At 41.6% G+C, this 22436-nt stretch overlaps 1 protein-coding gene and 1 pseudogene across 1 annotated transcript in view; both read left to right on the forward strand.

The window, feature by feature from the left end:
- LOC143394864 (attractin-like) overlaps positions 1 to 21119 on the forward strand; it is a 79517-nt gene extending 58398 nt beyond the window's left edge. Inside the window, 8 exon segments of the mRNA XM_077109084.1 lie at positions 5142 to 5279; positions 6311 to 6361; positions 6364 to 6403; positions 9757 to 9809; positions 10845 to 10939; positions 13113 to 13191; positions 14870 to 15032; positions 21056 to 21119. Of these exon segments, the coding sequence (XP_076965199.1) occupies positions 5142 to 5279; positions 6311 to 6361; positions 6364 to 6403; positions 9757 to 9809; positions 10845 to 10939; positions 13113 to 13191; positions 14870 to 15032; positions 21056 to 21119 (683 nt within the window).
- On the forward strand, positions 38 to 710 carry LOC143394357 (N-alpha-acetyltransferase 10 pseudogene; annotated as a pseudogene).
- Positions 21120 to 22436: the final 1317 nt, after the last annotated feature.

A 22436-nucleotide genomic window follows, 5' to 3' on the forward strand; every position in this document is an offset into this window, starting at 1 on the left:
TCATTACTTGCTAGACCCCAGGAGCCTCTCCAGGGTTATGAACATGCATGGCGTGAGGCCTGAAGACCTGATGAATATACAGCACTACAATCTCCTCTGCTGGCCCATGCACTACCAGATGAAATACCACTTCTACCAAGGCCTCTCCTGGCCCCAGCTCTCTTACATTGCTGAGGATGAGAATGGAAGATTGTGGGGTATGTTCTGGCCACAATGGAAGAGGACCCAGATGATGTGCTCCATGGACATACCATCTTGCTGGCTGTGAATCAGTCCCACCAGTGCCTTGGCCTGGCTCTGAGGCTAACACACAAGGCTTCTCAAGCTATGGTAGAGAACTTCAGTGCCAAATATGTCCCCTTGGCCATCCTGTTATTCCAAGACTCTCAACTATCAGACAGCAAAGTGGAGCCCAAATACTCTGCAGTAGGGAAGATGCATATTCAATGATGCAGGACCTCACCCAATGACTGATGAGCTGGGGTGGCACCTGGAGCTGAAGGAAAAGGCAGATACAGAGTACCAGGTCCATAGAGAACAAGGTGGAGAGCAAAGGCAATTCACTTCCAAGCTCAGGAGAGGCCTGTCTTGAGAAGCGCCTGGCTGCTGAGGATAGTGGTGGGGACAGCAAGGACCTCAGTGAGGTCAGCTAGACCACAGAGAGGACAGTTGTTGAGGACAGCTCAGAGGCCTCTGACTCGGCCTCTTAGAACCTGCTCCATCCCATCCTCACCCACAAACTTTCACAATAAACCTCAGCCATGGCCTTGGGGGAAAAGAAAAAAAAAAAACAGTGTCAAAGGTATCATAATACCCAGATAAAAATATATTGGAGTCATTGTAACACAAACAGCTTGATATCCACATAAAAATAAGACACATAGTTCTATAGACCATGTGTCTACAGCCATCTGACCTTAGCAAAGGAGCCAAAAATATACATTGGAGAAAAGACTCTTCAGCAAGAGGTGTTGAGAAAATTGGTTTTCCACCTTAGAAGACTGAAACCACATCCCTATCTCTGAACCTGCACAAAAATCTACTCAAAATGGATCAAAGAACTTTATGTAAGACCTGAAACTTTAAGAGTACCAGAGGAAAACATATGGGAAACACTTCAAGAGATAGGTATAGGCAGCAATTTCCTGAATAGGTCTCTAGTAGCTCCAGATAATAACAAGAATTGACAGACTGGATGATATCAAAATAAAAAGCTTCCATACAGCAAGGGAAACAATCAACAGAGCAAGGAGACAGCCTATGGAATGGGAGAAAATCTTTGCCAGTTCTTCATCTGACAGAGGATTAATAATAATTAAAGAACTCAGGGAAATTGAACAAGAACAAAAAAGCCCTCACATAATTCTTTTGCCCATCACATAAAAAATGGGCAAAAGAACCGAAGAGACACTTCTCAAAAGAAGTACAAATGGCCAGTAAATCTATGAAAAAGTGCTCAACATCTTTAGCCATAAGGGAAATGCAAATCAAAACTACATTGAGATTCCATATCACCCCAATCACAACAGATATCTTCAAGAAAACAAACAAACAAATGCTAGCAAGGATGGGGTGGGGAAGGAAACTTTATACACCGTTGGTGGGGGAATGTAAATTAGTATAGCCTCTTTAGAAATCAGCATGCTGATTCCTCAAAAACCTAAAAAAATTAAAAAAAAAATGAGGGAGGTAGAAGAAGTCAGGATAGGTAGAATAGAGACAAACAGATGCAGAAAGAGAGCCTGTATCTTTAAATCTAAAACTCCATGAACACTCTCACCTTCACTGCCCCACCCCGAGGCCTGTTTTCTGCCAGGCCTAAATTCATAAAAGGTCTAATACATTTTAGACTACTGTAAATCTAGTTAATTTGTATCTTATGCCTACTTTGCATACAGAATTATTTTTAAACTAATTAAAAGGAGCCTAGAGAGCAATAATAAGACCCATGATACAGGTACTGTCCGAATGTTATTAACTAGATAATGTCAACCTGAAGATTCTCAAAAGAACCAGACTACTGTGGCCCATGCTGCCAGAAAGGAATTGAGTTCATTAGACTGATGCTACCTCTCATACTTCTCATGTTCACCATGTACACGGTTTCCTTTAAAAGAGGTCTGAGACCACCCCCAAAGCATGTCTCATTCTCAATCACCTACTCTCCCTGTCTCTTTGAATGCATATCCTGCTGTTTCTTACTTCCCTGAATAAATCTCTACTGTTGCTGCAACCTTAAAATCCTTTCTGTGTGATATAACTCAAGAACCTGCTAGGGCTGAGTTGAGGTCCCCTTTTCCAAGGACCTCCTCAAACCCCATTTCAGCAACAGAACTACCATATAATTCAGCTGTAACACTTCTGGGTATATCTGAAGGAATCAAAGGCAGCATACCATAGAGATATTTGCATACCCATGTTCATCCTGGCAGCATTCATAAGAGCCAAGTTATGGAATCAGCCCAAGTGCCCCTCAGCAGATGAATGGTAAACAACATGTGCTACATATACACAATGGAGTAGTATTTGTCATAAAGAGTAATGAAATTTTGTCCATTGTGGGAAGATGAATGGGGCTGGGAAGATGAATGGAGCTGGAGATCATCATTTTAAGCAAAATAACTTAGAAAGACGAGGATCTCATGCTTTCTCTCATTTGTAGAATCTAGAAAAAAGAAAAAAGAATGACATAAAAGTAGAAGTGGGGCTAATAGGTGTTAGCAACACTGGGGTGCCACGAGGAATCAGACATATACTTGGGAAGTAGCTCCACAAGGCAAAATTTACCTCTTCAGGAGGTGCTACTGAACGAAGTCTGGCAAGCAAGTACACTTGGGCGGGCAGTCCACTTGTTTTTCTCCCTAAGGTAGCACTGCCCCTTGCTCTGATAAGAGGAGCTTAGGTTACAATATATGTGAAGGGCTAATTTTAAAATTGGGGTGGACATAGGTTGGGAGCTCAAAATGGCTGTGATTGGATACGGGTTAGGGAACTCAGAAAAGATAATTGGTTTCCATAGACTATGGTGCTATTGTGCCTTCCCAGTTTTACATTAAGTCTAAATACTGGATTCTGAAAATGGACCACCAGACTTCCTATTTCTCACATAGGGAAGAAAAGGACCAGGAAGAGGGGAGGGAAATAGGAAGAAAGGGGGAAGAGGGATATAAATGAAGTCTATTCATTGTATGCATGTATGGTATTATCACAATGAAATCAGTGTGTTGTATAATTAATATGCACTAATAATTGTAATAAAAAATATGGAGAAGAAAAAGAAGAATATACTGGGAGGAAAGAAACTGAATGTGAACACATTTTTAAAGTGGCGGGATAGTATGTGATCTTTCTCCATCCCTGTATTTTTGAAAATCTACTATCATGAGCATATATTATGTTTTTACAATGAATAACAACAAAATTTATCTTTATATTGCTATGGATTTTTACCTCACTGTGATAATATTTCTAATTTTTCTGGACTAATGTTTTTTTTCTTTTCACATTTTTTATTGGTGCATTACAGTTGTACATAATATGTTGTACAGAAAATGTACATACAGTTGTACATTTGTTTTTGATGGTTTGATCTTATTTTTCAAATTAGTTTCTAGTGAGTCAGTTTTTTTTAATTGAACTATATTCCACTCATTTATCCTTGAGGCTTCCACACATTAGAGGGCAAAAGAATCCGAAGGTTCCAGACTCAGAACTCTGATTCAGTGAGTCCGAGAAAGGCCACAGAATTTCCATTTCTAATAAGCTACCAGGGGTGCTGATACAGAGGCTGCTGGTCCTGGAGCCAGACTTTGAGAACCACTGGTTTCACCACCTTTCTGTGAAGAGTGTGATAGCCTCAGACCTTTTCAGCTGATAGTGTTCTCAGCTTTTGGTAACCAGCATCCTGGCATTTAAATAAAGCATTGGACCTGCTCACTAAGATTCTGCCTTTCTCGATCTGCATTAGCTCACAAGCTCTCGGGTTCAACTAGTAGATCTTCATGAACCATCAGCCTTCCTCCACCTTTTCCAACAGCTCTTCCTCTCAGGCTTCATTTGGCTTCCAGAGCAAACAGAGCCCACTGAGCCCAAGAGATTCCAGTGAATTCTCTCAGGGTCCACTCCCTGAGGAAAGACTTGGAGAACTCAGCACGATTGTCATGTTTTGTTTATGTAGAGATTCCAGACTTTTCAACCCTCGTGCTTGTATTAAACAGGATAACCCCCAAAGCAACAATGAATTAAAGAAATGTTTCTGTAACTCACTAGTTGCTCCTCTTTTCTCTCCTTGCATGCTCCTTAACTCTCACAGATGATCAGTCTTTCTTGATTTTAATTTTAGCAAGGACCCTCTTTAAACATATTTTGTTTGTGAAAATAGGAAATAAAAATTAACTTCATCCTGGTGTGTCTTTAACAGAGTTTACTTTCTTTGGTAAGGATTAGCAAAGAAAGGATTTTCATTTTTTTTTATCTGTTCTTTTTAAGGGCTGGGGTTGTAGCTCAGAGGTACAGCGCTTGCCTAGCATGTGTGAGGCACTGGGTTCGATCCTCAGCACCACATAAATATAAATAAATCAAATAAAGGTATTGTGTCCAACTACATCTAAAAAATAAATGTTTAAAAAATTTGTTTAGATATACGTGACAATAGAGTATATTTTGACATATTCCACATACATAGAGTATAACTTATTCTAATCAGGACCCCATTCTTGTGGTTGTACATGATGTGGAGTTTCACTGGTCATGTATTTATAGATGAACATAGGAAAGTTATGTCTGATTCATTCTACTGTCTTTCCTATTCCTATTCCCCCCTCCTTCCCTTCATTCCCCTTTATCTAAACCAATGAACTTCTGCTCTTCTCCCCAGCCCCTCAGTGAGTCAGTTCTGATGATTTTTTTCTTGTTTTATTTTGATTTTGAGACAGGTCTTGCTATATTGCCCAGGCTGGCCTCAAACTCTTGGGCTCATGAGATCTTCCTACCTCAGCCTTCCCAGTAGCTGGCATGTCCCCTATGCCAGGTTAGTTTGGTGGATTTTATTTTTAGAGACAATGAGATGCAGATAAATTTCATGGAACTCCCTGCACCCAGTTCTGCCATGATAGAGGCTCCTAAAATCCTTTTCCTTTCAGCTTGCCAGTGCAATGGCCACAGCAAGTGCATCAACCAGAGCATCTGTGAGAAGTGTGAGAACCTGACCACAGGCAAGCACTGCGAGACCTGCATATCGGGCTTCTATGGTGATCCCACCAATGGAGGCAAATGCCAGCGTAAGTAGTGTGGGTCAGACTTGCTGAGTGCAAGTCAGGTGGAACACAGGACTTCTCTGACTTGGGTACCTAGGAGGAGAAAAGCCACTTGGCTTTGGATGCTGCATTTCTTTTTAAGTCATATTGTCAGGAGCTCAGCTTAGTTGGAAGAGAAAGGTGAACCGTTGGATGTGAGAGTAGTCTGGTGAAGCAACAGCTCAACAGTGAAAGAGTTAAACCCTTAACCACACTGAGCCATGGGATAAGCAAGGGGCCCAAACCAGAGAAATGCTGACTTCCCCATTTCCATCTTCCCTGTTGGAACAGTGCAGAAATGGAGAGTTGGAGGCTCAGCACTGGTGGTCAGCGGCTCCCCATGGAGGGCACTTTCCCAGCAATATTGTAGACCCTGAGGCTGTGGGGAGGGAGGGAGTAAGGACAGGGAGTGGGGAAGTCCTGGGCACTGAGTCAGAGTGAAGAAAGTATTTTCAGACCCCCCACCCCAGCCCCCTTAAATAGGCCTCAGCAGAGGCCCTGAAGCCAACCTGTGCTGGAGGCTTTGGAGGAAGACCCGTGGGAATGAAGGTGCACGTGAGGAGTGACTGGCTGGAGGCCCAAGTCCTTGACTGCACCTCCTGCAGAGACTGAAATGCTTAGCTGTGCACTGAATCTGCTGAGGGGAGGGCAGTTGTCCCTTGAGGCCACCAGGTCAAGCCCTTGCTGAAAAACCACACATAAGTTTTTAATGGTGAGCTGCGCTCAGCCCTTCTAGTGTATTTTCAAGAGTTCAATAGTCCCTGTTTCCTCATTCCTGGCAGATGGAAGCCTTGCTCTTGTTTTAGGCTGTCTTTCCTTCCAAATCCAATTTGGCTCAATTAAAAAAAAAAAGCATTTGTTTTGGGGGGAAAGTCTCCAAGAGTAATCACTCCAGTTTTTGGCAGGCACTGGGGTCCAACCCAGGGCCTTGCACATACAAGGCAAGCACTGCACCGCTGAGCTACATCCTGACCTTATAAGCCAGATGTGTCCTGTGTTCCTTTTCCTTTTCCCAGCATGCAAGTGCAATGGTCACGCCTCACTGTGCGATACCAACACGGGCAAGTGCTCTGTGCCACCAAGGGCATCAAGGGGGACCAGTGCCAGCTGTGAGTACCACATGCTCTGTACCACCAGTGAGGGCTGGGGCTAGGAGGCTGTATGAACCCTGCCCTGCGAGCTGCCCCTTCCCTCTGCCTTGTTGCCATGGACCCTGAGGGATTCCTGTGGTGATTATTTAAAATTTTGCCCTTTCTACCTCTGACAGGTCAACCCCCAACTTGAGGGGTCTTTAGATATTTGTTATATGTGATTGATACTGACATTTCCTGGATTGTTAATTTGGATTAATCATTTTAACTTAGCAACTACTCGATTTTTGTCCCATCAGAATTTGCACTTTTTCTGAGGGATGGAGTTGGAGGAGCTGATGTTGAACCAGTGCTGGTGTTTCTTTGGCATTCTGTGTGTCTGATAGTAAAGATGATCCTCTTGCCTTGCACACGTCCTTCCTGCTCTGCACTTCCTTGCTGAAGTGTGTTTATCATCTTCAAGGGGAGGGCTTCAAATCTCTGTCCATAAGAGATTTATGAACAATAAGTCAGCATTTCTCTGGTTTGGGCCCCTTGCTTATCCCATGGCTCAGTGTGGTTAAGGGTTTAACTCTTTCACTGTTGAGCTGCACATCAGGCAGCATTGGGTTTCAGACCTGGCTGTGCTTCCATTGAGCAGGATCCTTTGAGGCAGATCACAGAACCATGCCAAGACTCAGTTTCCCCATCTCCCAATAGGGGGAGTAGCAGTAATTGTTTTTAGTATCCTGGAGAGTTGCAACAAGAGAGATTACCCCCAATTAACATATTCCTATCTGCTATAGTAGAAAACCTCATGAAACATGTAGCCAGGCTTATCCACTCTCTCAGGAAGAAACTTAAGAGAGATGTGTTTAGTGAAAATCTTGAGCTGATATATGCAGATACATCATCAGTGGCAAACTTCATTTTCCTTAAAGAATGTCACCAGTAACATGGATATTATTCAGCAAGGAATTGGTCTATGTACACTTTATAATTATATTATAGTTTATACAAATGTACATGGTCGTCAATTTCATGCTTTCCCAAAGCCAATATGTTAAGAAAAGTCTAATCAAAAATTAAATTTAAATTTCAGACCTAGGTTCCTTTTCACAGAAAAATGTGAGAGCAAAATTAGTCACTATTGCCCTCTATTGGGGGAAACAGCAAAGACATGATGTGGCATGCAGTGGAGGACTTTCAAGTGTCTTCTAGAAGTTGTAGATAGAGACAAATGCCTGTCATCTCCCTGGATGAAAGGGCAGCGTCCCTGGCTCATTTGACCTGGGAAAAGTGTTTCCCGCAGCTCTCCCTCCTTCCTGTGAACTTCATAGTCGCTTTGCTTGCTAGTTGGCTTTGTGGAGAGGGAGATGGGTTTTTAAATGACATCTGTGGGGAAATGAATGAACAGTTCTTTTTAAGTAGAACTTTTTTTTTTTTTCTCTCCAGACTGGCAAACACATGTTTAAGGGTGGTAGTTTTTTTTTTTTTTTTTTAGTGATTCTTGATAGTTATCTCTCCATTGTGTTTAAAGAACAGGCTTAGTTTACCCAGGGAGAACAGGAGAGTGAGCAATAGATACTTGAAAAAGGTTTTAACTGCACTCTTTGAAGAATATGTAGTCCACACAAACGTGAAAATGTGTTTTTCATGTTAATAAATGCGACCTAGATTTTTGCAGCTGGAATTATCTCCTGTGTCTTGGTAAATGTCCATTTTTTTTTTTTTGTTTTATAATTGGTGGTGTGAAGTCCTGTCAGTGTGAAAGTTCATGCAGACTCTGATTATTTCCTGAATAATGGAAGATTACAATAATCATGACTCAAAACTACTTGTAAATCCAAGACCTTTGCATAGCTCAGTTGACTCCAGTGGGTCCCCATCCTCAACCCCACGCAGCCAAGAGGCTGGCAGGGCCTGGTCCTTATCAATATAGAAGGTTGCAAACACTTTTTACAGTTTTGTTTTTGTATCAGTGTTTGTACAGTGATGAATGCAATAATTTCTCAGACTTGTAGTGAGCTGGTGAATGGCAAGGCTGGGCTCCGCCACTGCCTGCCCCCACTGGACTAAGCCACAGCTAGGACTTCCCCAGGTTTGCAAAGAAGGCAAGAAGAAAAGTAAAGAAAAGATGACCCTTGAAGCAAATAAAAATTTCTCAGACTTGCAGCATAGCCATACACCTCAGCCTGTGAAAGGAATAATCCATACCCCAGACTGACTCCTGACCTCACACAGCCCAGGGTGTTTTTCCTATCAGTTATCACTGAAGGACACCAGGCTCGCCACCTGCTGCCCCACTCTGTCAGTTTTCTCTGGACCTCAGGGCCCTGTGCAGGAGCACAGTCTGTCTGGGTTTGCAGACAGGAAGACCTGCTGCCCTCCTATGGCCATCCTGAGTGGTGGTGGCCTGGGCAGTCAAGAGGGCGGGGCTCAGGGGACAAGTGTTGCAACTGTCTCACTCCCAGACTAGGGAACAAAAACTAAAGACGCCAGGCCTGAGAATGGAAGACAGGGACTCTCAGCCCTACCATCCCCGCTAAAGGGAACAAGATCACACTGGGGACCTGGTTACAGAACCTGTGAATCAGATATCAGGAATGAGGGAATTGTGAGGGTCTTCACCGGAGCTGCAGTCTGACATTCCATACAGGGGATGGGTGGGAGCTATGGGAACTGAGGCTGCCTAGAACCCCCTACCTAAGATCCCCCCAGCTTCAGTCACCCCATTTTAACCCCTTCCCAGCTCTCCTTGCTATTTGTTGCAGTAATTTATTGACCTAAAATAATAAACCTTACTTGGGGCAGGAAGGGCCCTCAGGGCCTCTGGCTTCACTTGGTTGAACCTGTGTGGCCAGGTGCTGAGGGGAGCCTCTCTGTACCCCACCCATCATTTGCTTTCCCTCTTCTCCAAGAGACCCCAGGTTGGGCTTTGACCCATTCACAAATACCTCAAGGAGGGGGCAAAGGATGGGGTCATGGCTGTTTTGTTTAATTGGAACTAGAAGAAGGATTATGTCCTACCTAGTTTATACCCTTCCCAGAGATGGGGGGCACATGACGATTGCACCCCTATACTGGCCACCACTGTTGTCATTCATCATATTGAGTTTACTTCCCTCTAGGGTTTGGATAAATTCGGTTGAAGCTGGAGGTATGTAGCCCTCCAGTGTCATAGAAAAGCTACTCACCAACAACTGATCTCTCCATTCAGAAATGTACAGTGATGAGAAACTATTTTACTATCTTTTCATTAAAAGCTTTATTGAAAGAAAACAAAAAAAAAACCTACATGTTGACTGAATAAAAGGATCTTCTTGATTTTAAAATGAAGGTAGATTCTGTATTAAATAATAATAGAAGATAATATTATTTTTTTCTCTTAGATGTGAGGTAGAAAATCGATACCAGGGAAACCCTCTCAAAGGAACATGTTATTGTGTTTTTATAATTCTCATATCTAGAAGCAGAAGTTTGACAAAATTCCATTGTTCTTTAATATTTAATATGGTTTGAGAATGTTAAGCACTGTAGCAACATAGCCATCACCATGGAATTGTCTCCCAACTTTATGGCTTTGCCTTTTTTTTTTTTTTTTTTTTTTGGTACTTGGGATTGAACCCAGGGACACTTTACCACTGAACAACACCCCCATTTTACTATTTATTTTGAGACAGGGTCTTGCTAAGTTTTTGAGGCTGACCTCAAACTTACTATCCATTTGCCTCTACTGTGCCCAGCTCTTGAAGCAGTTTTAATGTGGCCATGTCTATGTCAGTGTTTTTATAGCAGATAGCAGGAGTCAATACAGAGTGATTTCTTTGTTCGTGTTCAGGATATAGATCAAAACAGAATCCTTAAAATACAAATGAAGTTGCATCATTCTTTCTAGAGCTGATTTATGTTAACTCCAAAAATAAAAATATTTAGTACCTATAAGACCTTAAGGAAGTATCTAAACTCTGCTCTGGACCTTGGATTGTTCATCTGTAAAGTGACATAACAATATTTACTTCTATTTATTTCTTCTATTTATAAATATTGGTAAATATATACAATTTGGTAAATATTGTTATGTTATAAATAAATAGAAATTTATAGTTATAGATAAACAGAAATTGGGGCACTGAGCCAGATGTTTTCCTAGTAAATGTGAACTCCAAGTGTTTACAAACAGCTGCCCAGGGGATCCTGGGTATCCGGCTCCTCTGACACAGGTCCAAAGGTGTAAATCACCATGCTCTTCAGGTTCAATCCCTACTACCAGAAGGAAAAAACAAGAAGAAAGTTTAGTGGGTAACCCAAATAAAATGATACTGCTGAGGGACTTGGTTTCCTTTGAAAAACCTGGGTAGAGGTGAGTCAAAGTCCTTTCCTGGCTATTGAATGTATCAGAAATGCAATGGATATCTCCAGATACCTGTTCATTTTTGTGTTGTTTCAGTTTTAAGTGCGTGTTTCTTTCTTTCCATAGATACTCTTCTTATTGGCTATCAGTTCACTTTTACCCTCTCCCAGGAAGAGGATCACTATTACACAGCCATCAATTTTGTGGCCACTCCTAAGGAAGTAAGATTTTTAAAACCTATTTTGTTTTGAATTGTGCGGCTCCTACTCTTGGTCATCGTGGGTAGAAGTACTGCCTTAGCAGTGGTCTCAGAGGGGAGCATAGAGGATGATGTTTAGAGGCACAGGAAAAAATGTAAAGAGTCTACATTTTATCTCCTTTTCATCCATAAGGTGAGAATGGTGTTATGGGATTTACCAGGGCCTGATCCACAGACTGACGTTGATACCACACATACATAATATTCCTGCCAGCCCACCACAGCTCCATTCAGAGATTGAAAGGGGAGTTCTATCATTCAAGAGCAGCTGGTGAAGAGACCAGTGGCTTCAAAATCACCCATAAAGAAATTGCTGCGTGAGAATAGTGGTACACCCCTGTAATCCCCAATACATGGGAAGCTGAGGTAGGAGGATCACAAGCTCAAGGCCAGCCTTAGTGACTTAGCAAGACCCTGTCTCAAATAAATAAATAAATAAATAAAATCAAAGGAAGGGCTGTGGATGTAGCTCAAAGGCAGAGCACTATTGAGTTTCATCCCCAGTACTACAAAAAACAAAAATCTGATTGAAATTAATTAATGTCATGATGCACGCATAAGCGGGCAGCACAGGAGGTATTTGGTGACCTTCTGCTGCTGGAGGGATTCGAAGCCTCATTGGTAGGTAAAACAGAAAAAGTTTAGTTGGTCCAAAAAGACATTGACCAGAAACATTTTAAAATGGTTAAGATGACTATTTGAAATATGCATTTATGTCTATTGTCAATAATTATAAAACCCATTCTATCTAAAGGCATTACATCCTGGTAGACAGGAGTCAACACAGCATGGTATTTAAAAGTAGAACATTTCAAACATGAAGATACACTGTACAATTTCTTTTCTTTCTTTTTACTTGATGCTGGAGATTGAACCAGGGTCTTCTTCCTACTAAGCTTGAGCTCTACCACTGAGCTAAACCCCCAGTCCAATGTCCTTAATGAAGTATAAGGAAATTTTCCTCAACATGATGGCAAGTTATTTAGTAAACTCCTTGGGGTTTCTTCTCATCAACAAACACAAAGCCATTTACCATCACTAGATTCCTATCACAATCAACAAATTATAGATGGGAAACAAGATGGCAATGAAGAAGTGTGTATTACTTTGTTATCAATAAACATTAATATATTTTTTAAAGTAAACAATGAAGTCCATGGTGTGCCATATTTACAAAAAAAATTAAAGATTTGTTTTTAATATTCCATTTTGGTGATAAAATTAAGCAACGAAGGACTAAAAAAGATACATTCTCAAGAGTTAATACCTTTGTGTGTGTGTGTGTGTGTGTGTGTGTCTGTGTGTGTGTTACTCAGGATTGAACCACAGCCTCACATATGCTAGGCAAATGTGCTACCACTGAGCTATATCCCCAGTCCCGATACCTTGCTTTTTAAATTTAGTATTCTTAGTTTTATATGTTTTTTTTTTTTTTTTTTTTTTGTGTGTGTGTGTGTGGACTGGGGATTGAACTAGAGGTGCTCTAACTTTGAGCTATACCCACAGACTTTTTTATTTTTATTTTAGGCTCTCACCAAGTTGTTTAGATTGACCTTGAACTTGCTCTGCTCCTACCTCAGCCTTCCAAATTGCTGGGATTACAGATGCGCACCATCATGTACTATATATGCTTTTAAAAAAAGCACTTCTGGTTTGGGAGGAAATTTATATCATATTATAACCTATGGTATACTCAGAAGGACAAGCTAGAAATATGTAGAAGTTGGAAATATACAGAAATTGGAACTCTGGGTCAGATATTTTCTCAGCAAGTGTAAACACTTAATGTTTGGAAACAGCTGCCCTGAGGATCCTGGGGACTCTGGTTCCTCTGCCACAAGTCAGAAGATGTAAATCATTGTGCTCAACAGGGCCTTTTTAAAAGGTACCTTTCCCATGCAGTTGGACATCTGCTAAAGCATTGAATCCTATGTATATTGCTGGGAGGAAAATAATATTTCATCTGGGTTACATTGCTTATATTAAGGAAAACTGGTTAGAAATGTTGCTAACTCCTCTATAAACACAAGTTTGCCTTGAAACATTGCAAAATTTTCTGTTATAATATATATCAAGAGCAGTAAAATCAAATTATCATTATAATTAATTTTCTACTTATTTGTGCCTCTCATCAGCAAAACAGGGATCTGGATATGTTCATCAATGCCTCCAAAAACTTTAATCTCAATATCACCTGGGCTGCCAGCTTCTCAGGTAAAGACACACCTAGCAAACACACGGTGAGTGGAGATTCTGGGTAGAGAACTGTAATATAGGAATTGGGAAAAGAGGCTCTGGAGACAGACAGATGGATTTTTTTTTTAAACCCAGCTTTGGCACATACTATCCATGAGACCTTGAGTAAGTGTCCAAATCCCTCTCTGGATTGTTCATCAGTAAAGTGAGCATAGCAACATTTACCTCCTAGAATAATGTAGATTAAATGAAGTGAGAGCTGCCATCACCTACCATGGCTCAGGCTCAGTGGGTGGCTTCCCCCTCCTCCCTGCCCCACCTCCCCCACCACCACCACTCACACCCTTGCAGTGGTCACTGCTTTGCCACTGTGCTCAACATCCAGATCCATGCCTCAGAGGGGAAAAATATCAGTGATTCAGTTTCAAGAAATGGAAATGTTTAAATAAAATGAGATTTTAGTAGGTACAGAGAACCATACTTTGGGTATTAAACCAAACTGTGAAAGCACAGCTTTTGCTATCTGGTTTGCCTTAACTATGATTTACTAAAGATCTGATGACCCTGATGTAGTGGTTAGGACACATTACCACTGCATAACATGATAACTTGTCAAATAGAGCTGAGTTCAATTCTGCCTGTTATTTACTTGCACTGTGCTGTTGAACAAGTTACCTAGGCTTTCGAGCCACTTTCCTTGTGTAGGAAATGGGACACTAAAAACACCTTGCCATGTAGAGTATTGTAAGGATTACATGAGATGATAAAGGAAGTACTCAATGTAATGCTTGAAACATGGGCAGTTGTCACATAATGGTAGCTCAGTTTCATCACCATCACTGCTGTTACAATACTCTTGTTTTTGACAACACAAAAACTAATCAGACTGGTATAATATAATATAGGAATATAATCTTTGCTGTCATTTTGGGGTTAAAAGATTTTCAGTGACCATCTCAATGAAAACATGACAGGCGAGGCTCTAGTCCCACAGTTTAATTCAACATGGAAAAGAGTGCATTTTGTGAGTCTTTATTTATTCACATTTGAGTTCCTGGCTGAGGGAGAATCTGGAATGTGGAAAAACCATCTGGGAACAAATGAGTTACACCAGGATGGGGACTTAGCTACACTGGTAACTGGTAGCAGAAGGCAGGACTGAGTGGCAACTTAAGCACCTAATTCCCTGTGGAGATTTGAGGCCACTCCTGGTTGGGAAGTGAGAGGCAAATCGATGTTTCTGGTACCTGGGTCTGGAGTATCACCATACAGATGTTAGGGGGAAATGCAAAGGAATTGGGGCATTGTTGCAGAGTGAGTGATAGCATGTGTTAACAGGACTCTGCTAGTGTCTCTAATTTCCTGACCATGTGTTCCCAGTTTCAGGGGTGGTGGTGGGGAGTCACAGAGATTCCTGGTAAAACCCTTCTGATTTGAGGCACAAGCTTGTGATTCATCCTCCCAGAATCAAATCCAGCTGCATTCCTTGCAGCCTGAGGCAAGTTACTTAATTTCTTGGAACCCTAGTTTCTTAGTCTGTAAATAAGGATAATGGGGTTATGAGATTTAGGGAAACTGAATTCCTAAAGGCTATTCATAAGAAATTGTAAGTATTTAATAATGTTGTTCATTCTTATTAACAAGGCAAGTTCTGCCTCCTGCAAATCCATTATTTTATTTCATTTCTCCCTGACAGATGGAGCCCAGCCTGAGGAACAGATGCTTATTGTTTCAAAATCCAACATTAAGGAGTTCAAAGACAGTTTCTCTAATGAAAAGTTTGATTTTAGAAACCACCCAAATGTCACTTTCTTTGTGTATGTCAGTAATATCATCTAGCCCATCAAAATTCAGGTAAGGTATGCTTTTTGGTCTCAGGCATGCAAAGACGGTGAAATCTCTTCAGTGAAGACTAGATTCAGTAATGTGGAACTTGTGGTAAATGAAATGGTCAGCGTTGCTTTGCATTTGTAAGAACTATGGCAAAGGAGTGCTGGGGGACATCATGTGTCCCTTGTGAGGGAATTTAAAGACCCTTTTGGAAGTAAGTTGGCACATAGCACATTTGATGATTATACATGTATTCATTTCTTTCTTTTTTTTTGGTGGTGCTGGGGATTGAACCTAGGGTGGTGTGCATGCAAGGCTGCAAGGCAAGTGCTCTACCAACTGAGCTATATCCCCAGCCTTATGTATTCATTTCTTCATTAATCAATTGCCATGTAAGAGCCTGCAAGGCCAAAGAACTTCAGTTCTGGAATGAATGATGTGAGTGTAAAGGAAGCAGACACACTTCTAACCAGCAAGAGTCAGAACGGGGAAAGTAATGTTGGAAAGTTTCCCAAAATGCAATCAGGATTTAAAGCAAGAGAGCTAGCTGTAGGAGAAGGCAGGGGGTGGTGGGGTGTGAGAGCACAGGCCTTGCAGTGGGACGGATGTGGATTTGATTGGTGGCTCCTGTGCAGATTGTAGGGCCTCTCCTAGTCTCGGGTTCTTTGTGCACATGACCCAAAGGGTACTACATGTCTGTGTGGCCTCATCCACCTGCTCTCAGAGGGCCATGGTCCTCCTTCCTGTCCGACACTCATGGCCCCATTTGAGCTTTCCATGATCATGTTCCCAAGCCCTGGCCTCAGTACTCCCTGCTCTTGCCTCCTTCACTTTGGGTGAATGTGGAGGTCAGGGATGGGTTGACTTGGAAGGAACAATTTGCCTTTAGCCCTGGAAGCGTGGTTGCTGGACAGGGGCTGGGGCTTTATCAGTGTTGGAAGCAGGTGGTGCAGTTGCCTGGGATGGGTTTGGAGCTACTTGTGGTGGTTGTGTCTTCATGCCTTAGGGCTGTGACTGAAGGACAGTTCATCTTTTCCTTTCTGGCATGTGGAGGACGGGAACGCTGTTGTGTTTTTGCTCACCACCCTCTCTGCTGCTCACCACCCTCCTGTCCAGTGGTCTGCACATGTGCCCATCTCTGATCTGCTTCTCCCTTGGCTCCTGCACACTCTGCTTCTCTCCTCAGCCAGTCTTTTTGTAAGCAAGGGCCGCAATCCCTATTTCTGTTTCTCATCTCTATTCATTTGTCATCCCCCAGCAGTCTGGCTTCTTCCCTGTCACACGGCATCCCAGTGACTGAATTCTTTTTTTTTTTTTTTTAAAGAGAGAGCAGAGAGAGAGAGAGAGAGAGAGAGAGAGAGAGAGAGTTTTTTTTAAATATTTATTTCTTAGTTTTCGGCGGACATAACATCTTTGTTTGTATGTGGTGTGGAGGATTGAACCCAGGCTGCACGCATGCCAGGCGAACGCGCTACCCCTTGAGCCACAACCCCAGCCCCGTGACTGAATTCTTTAGGCTCCTTTTCTTTCTCATTGTCTGACTTGAGTCACTTTCCTTCTTGCCTCCCTGTTCCTTTCTTTCCCTTTTTCTTGGGCCAGCCTCTTTAGGGAGTTCTCTTCTTTAAACACTGGTCCTCTTCTCTCTTTGCTGCACCCAGCTTCCCTGGGTGATTCTACCCCACTTTAGGACTTGTGCCATGTCTGTGCTGGGCATTCTCAGTGCCATCTGCAGCCCAGCTATAGGTGGACTGCACAGCAGGATCCTTGGGTGCTGCTAGACATCTCAACTGGGATATTTACAAGTTCCCTGCACTGGACACTTAATTGCTCTCATGCTCTTAGCTGCAACTTATTGCTCTTTCTTTCTCAGTGAACAGCACTGCCACTCACCCTGTTGCAGGAGCTAGGACCTGGAAATCATTTACATTCTTGACATAAGCCCAATGTGGACATGATGTACAATTTCCTTACTTTACACATAATTGGGTTCAGTTTTCAATATCTTGGTTAGAATTTTGCATCAATTTCATGAGTGAGAATATCTGATAATTTTGGTTTTATGTTCATGTCATTGTTCTGATATCAAGTTCAAATAAAACTAACTTTTAATAATTATAACTTGAGGAGTGTTCTTTCTCATCTCTGGAAGAGAAGTCAGATTAGGATTACATGAATACCCACCCCCTATAAGGTCATTTGATTCTAGTGTTTTATTTGTGGAGTTATTTTGTTCTGTATCAACTTCTGCAGGCTGTTTAAGATTTTCTCTTTTTATTTGAATTACTTTGGTAATTTTTTCTAGACATTAATTTTTTTAAAGTGTTCACACTGTTCTCTTATGCAATCTTGGCAACATCTGTGCCTATATAATGCTTTTTTTTGTATACAAGTTCATAACAGCATTATTCCCAATAGCCAAAAGCAGTAAACCATCCAAGTGTCCTTCAACAGATGAATGGATAAACAAAAATGTGGCATATATGTTTAATTTAATATTATTTAGCCTGAAAGAGGAATGAAGGGGCTGAGAGTGTGGTTCATTAGTAGAGCAAATGATTACCATGCACAATGCCCTGGGTTCAAACCTTAGCACCAGGAACCAAAAAGAAAGAAAGAAAGAAAAAAGAAAAGGAAAGGAAACTCTGACACTTGCTATAACAAGGGTGAACCTGGAAAGATTATGCTAAGTGAAATAAGCCAGTCATTGGGGACAAAATATTATGTTTCCCCTTACATGAAGTATCTAGAATACACAAATTCTTATAGAAAGGAAGGAGCTTAGAGGTTACCAGTGGCTTGGGAAATATAGAAAAGGAGGAGTTACTTTAGGGTTATTATGGAATTTTTATCTGGGGTGATAAAAAAAAGCTTTGGAAGTAGATAATAGTGTTTGTTGTACATAATTGTAAATGTTCTTATTGCCACTGAATCGTACACTTAAAAATGGTTAAAATGGAGCCAGGTGTGGTATTATGCACCTTTAATCCCAGCTAATCAGGAAGTTGAGTCACGATCATAGCTTGAGTCTAAGAGTTCAAGGCCATCCTGGGTAAGACCCCATCTCAAAAAAAATATTAAAATGGTAAATTTTGTGTTAAAAATATCTTACCACAGTAAAAAAAAAAACAACAACAACAACACACAAGACGTTTTTGTAGATATAGACAAGCTTAAAAGACAAACATTCTGGAATAGCTCTAATTCTTTTGGAAAAGAGGAATTAAATGTGAGGATCATTGTACCCCATGTTAAGACTTACTGTTGGGGTACAATAACAGAAGCACATAAAGATGTCCCAGCTGATTTTTTAATATTTATTTTTTAGTTATAGGTGGACACAATCTTTTTATTTTATTTTTATGCGGTGCTGAGGATAGAACCCAGTGCCTCACTCATGCTAGATGAGAATTCTTCCCTCTTGAGCCACAATCCCAGCCCCTCCAGCTGATTTTTAACAGGGATACAAAGGCAATTCCATGGAGAAAGGGAGGGCTTTCGACGAGTTGCACTAGAGTACTCGGACAACCTGAACCTCACATTTTATACAAAAGGTAACTCAATATGTGTCACAGATTTAAATGTAAAACATAAATCTATAAAACTGTTAGAAAAAAACCCAAGATCTTTGTTTCCAAGGACCAGGAAAAGGCTTTTAGGCTTGACACCAAAAATATAATCCATAAAAGGAAAAACTGATATATTAAAAGGACCACATCACAATTGAAAGATTTTGCTTGTGAAATCCTATTAAGAAGGTGAAGAAACAAGCTATATACAGGGAAAAATATTTGCAAATCATGTGTCTGACAAAGCAATTATATCTAGAATATTAAAATTCTGGGAACTCAACCACAAAGAAACAAAGCAGTGCAACTATAAAATAGTCAAACAAGGTTTGGGGATGTGACTCAGTGATACAGCATTTACCAAGCATGTGCCAGGCCCTGAGTTTGATCTGTAGTGGCACAAAAATGAGGGTGGGGAGGGAGAGAGAAGAAAGAGAGAAGGGAAGGAAGGAGGGAGAACGAGATGGAAAGAAGGAAGTGAGGAAGCCAATGGGTAAACCATCTCAAAGAGATATTTTACCCAAGTGGATAGATATATGGCAACCCCATGAAAGAGGTTCAACCCCCAAAACCATTAAGAGACATGCACATTAAAACCACAGTAAAGTATCACTATGTACCTTCCAAAGTGGCTAAAATTTAGAATAGCTATAAGCCAAATCCTAGGATTGGAAGAAATTGATTCATTCATATGTTGGTGGGAATGTACAATGGTCCAGTCACTCTAGAAAATAGTTTGGCATTTTAAAAACTAAGTCTGTACTTACTAGATAATTCAGCAATTGTATTCATGGGCATTTATGCCTGAGAAATGAAAAGCAGTGGTCACACAAATGCCTGGTCACCAGTGTTTGTAGTACCAGTACAGCAGTATCTGACAGCTTTGTTCATAACAGACAAGAATTGGAGGTAACCCAAATATCCTTCAACAGTTGATTAGCTCAATAAATTATGCTGCATACACACTGGAATAATAATAGACACTATGGGATAAGATAATATGCAGCCATGAAAAGAAACGAACTGTTGATACACAATGGCTTTGATAAATCCTGAGGATATTTTGTTGCCTGAAGAAAAAAAATCTTAGAAATTCACATTATTGTATGCTTCCATATATATAACATTTAAAACTAAAAGTTTGAGATTTTTTTAAAAAAATATATTTTTTTTTTCTATTCCATTCATTTATTTTTATGTGGTGCTGAGGATCGAACCTGGGGCCCTGCGCATGCTAGGCGAGTACTCTACTGCTGAGCCAAAATCCCAGCCCTGAGATTTTTATATGTATAATACACACACACACACACACACACACACATGCACGCGCACACACACACACACACACACACACACACACACACACACACTTAATACTGAATATGAATGCTAAACCTTCAGATTTCTCTGATGCCTTCTGGCTCTGACCTCTAAACCTTCTTTTTAAATGGCTCATCAGCTTAAGTCAGGTCCAACCACACAGGAGAAGAGGAATACACAGGATGTGTACCCAGGGGTGGGAATCTTTAGAGGGGACCTCTTGAAACCTCCACGCCCTGTACTGCATTTGGACTAGCACTAGCGGGTTTTAGACTGCTCCTCTGATCTCAGGTAGGTTGAGCTCTACACTCCATGAGTAAAATTTCCTCCCTTTTCCTTTCCCTTTGTCTTTGCCTTTCTCTTTTCATTTCCCTTTCCCTTTCCAGTCCTTCCTGTGCTGAGGATTGAAGCTAGGTCCTCAGGCATGCTAAGCACACTCTACAACTGAGCCGTGTCCCCAGGCCTCAGATACACCTTCAATTCAGTAATATTTGACACTATCGAGTTATGGATCATGCACATTTGTTGGATTATCTTTGTGTAACTTCCTTGATTTGGGACCTAGTAAGAAGACTGATTAACCTGTTTAAAGTTGAGATTGTTTTCTTACTGACATCGTCATAGTCCAGCTCCACTGGAACAGCAGGCTGTGTTGTTGTAGCTGGAAATGATCAGCATTTTTCAGTCTTAGTGAAAATCTTGTCTTGCGCCACGGATGTTTTCCCCGGTGGGAAAGAGGGCTCATGCACAGAAGCAGCTCTTGTGTGGAGGTAGCCCTGCCGTTGCCAATGCCAGCTCTAGTTTTTTTCTCCCAGTGGTCTGTTGCTCCACCCTCTGAAGTCCCTGACATGGTGTTAGAGCTGTCCTTCTAGAAGGAGATCTTCCCCACACTTGCTTTGGAAGGTAATAATTTTACGTTAAGAATCAAAGAGATGTTGATTTCCTCCCATGTTTGGGTGCTCCTTCCCTGGGCTGGGCTGTTGACTTGAGTAAGATCCACACTTGCGAAAACAAGTGATGGCTGCTCACCATTGAGTCAGCTAAGCTGTCCTTAAATGCAGGTAAGTTCTCTGGGAAACATGTCCTTTGCTCTCTGGTTCAAATGACTGCAGTGATTACAAACAGTGTGACTAGACCTCTGGCATCATGTGTTCTCTGCTTGCCAGAGTACAGTCGAAGCTGGCTGTCTGCACAGGGGACAGTCTGGCTGTGCGCTGTGTGGAGGGATGACTGAGCCATGTCCTCTTGGGTGGACATGTTGTGTTTTCAACAAGAGGCTTGTTATTGCTCTACTTTCCCCAGAGCTGTAGCTTTTCTAGGTGTAAAACAGCACGTAATTGTTTGCATGTGCATACACGCTCACATACACATTCCCTCTCTCTCTCCCTCCCTCTCAGCAACAGTTCCAAGTCCATGAAAATGTGGAGACTTATTTAAGCAAGAGAGTGGGGAAATGGCTCAGTGGTGTAGCTTAGGTCGTTCGCTTCAGTTTCAGTATGACTTTCAGTGCAGGTGAAGACTTTGTGCCTTTGAGTCTCAGTTTTTAAAGCAAAGGAAATCTAATTCTTGACTCAGAAATTCCTGTGAACATTAGTGCTTTATAAATGGTAATGCCAAACTTCAGTTCCTTCACTCTAGACTGATCGGAGTTCTTTTCCATAATTAGAAACAGATCAAAACCTATAACTGCTGAGGGCATTTGGAACAAACTATAAAATCTTTGTAGATGCAGTTTAAAATTTTTTTTTCAAAACCCCAAATACTCAGACTGAAAAGACCTGTGTGTAGGAAAGTGGTGGGTGTGTTGGGGCCAGGGGTGCCTTTTCTGGCCAGTGGTTCCTGTGGGTGAGGTCCCTTCCCTCAGCCTGGTCTTTCTGAGAGCTTTCTTAGTTGTTTGCCCAGTGAGCAGAGGCTCAGCGGCTTCTGAAGTGCCCGCAGTGTGGAAGGGTAGGTGTTCAAGACATAGAAGGGACAGGCAGGCGTTGTGTGTGCAGTGAGGAGGTGGGTGGCGGGGCTGAGTTCTGGCTCGTCACTCACTCTGCAACAGAGGTTGTTATTGTAAAGTGGAACTAACATTAAAGCCCTCTCTGTGCTGAGCATTTCATCTAAGAGGCCAGAGTCCACCAGGGAAGGCGACCCAGATTTGTTAGGAGAACTGGGTGCCCATTTAGATTTTACAGGGATGCTTCTGGGTGCTAACAAGATGGCTGTGCCAAGGGGTGTGTGAGACTTTTGTTCCTTCAAATACACTTTTTAAAGTAACAGCTTTATTGAATTAGAATTCACATCCTATACAACTTTTCCAGGTAAAGTGAATAGTTCTGTGGAGTTTAGTAGATTCCCAGAGCTCTATAGCCATCACCACAGTTGCTTTTAGAATATTTTTATTACTTCCAGAAGAAGCCTGTTAGGAAACCCTCCCTATCTCCTTCTCTGGCAACCACCTCCTGTTCTTCCCATCTCTTCATTTGCTCATTCTGGACATTTCATATAAATTAAATGATATAATGTGTGATCCCTCTTGAACTGGCTTCTTTCACTTAGCAT

This window comes from Callospermophilus lateralis, chromosome 3 (assembly GCF_048772815.1).
Source record: "Callospermophilus lateralis isolate mCalLat2 chromosome 3, mCalLat2.hap1, whole genome shotgun sequence".
NCBI classification, from domain to species: domain Eukaryota; kingdom Metazoa; phylum Chordata; class Mammalia; order Rodentia; family Sciuridae; genus Callospermophilus; species Callospermophilus lateralis.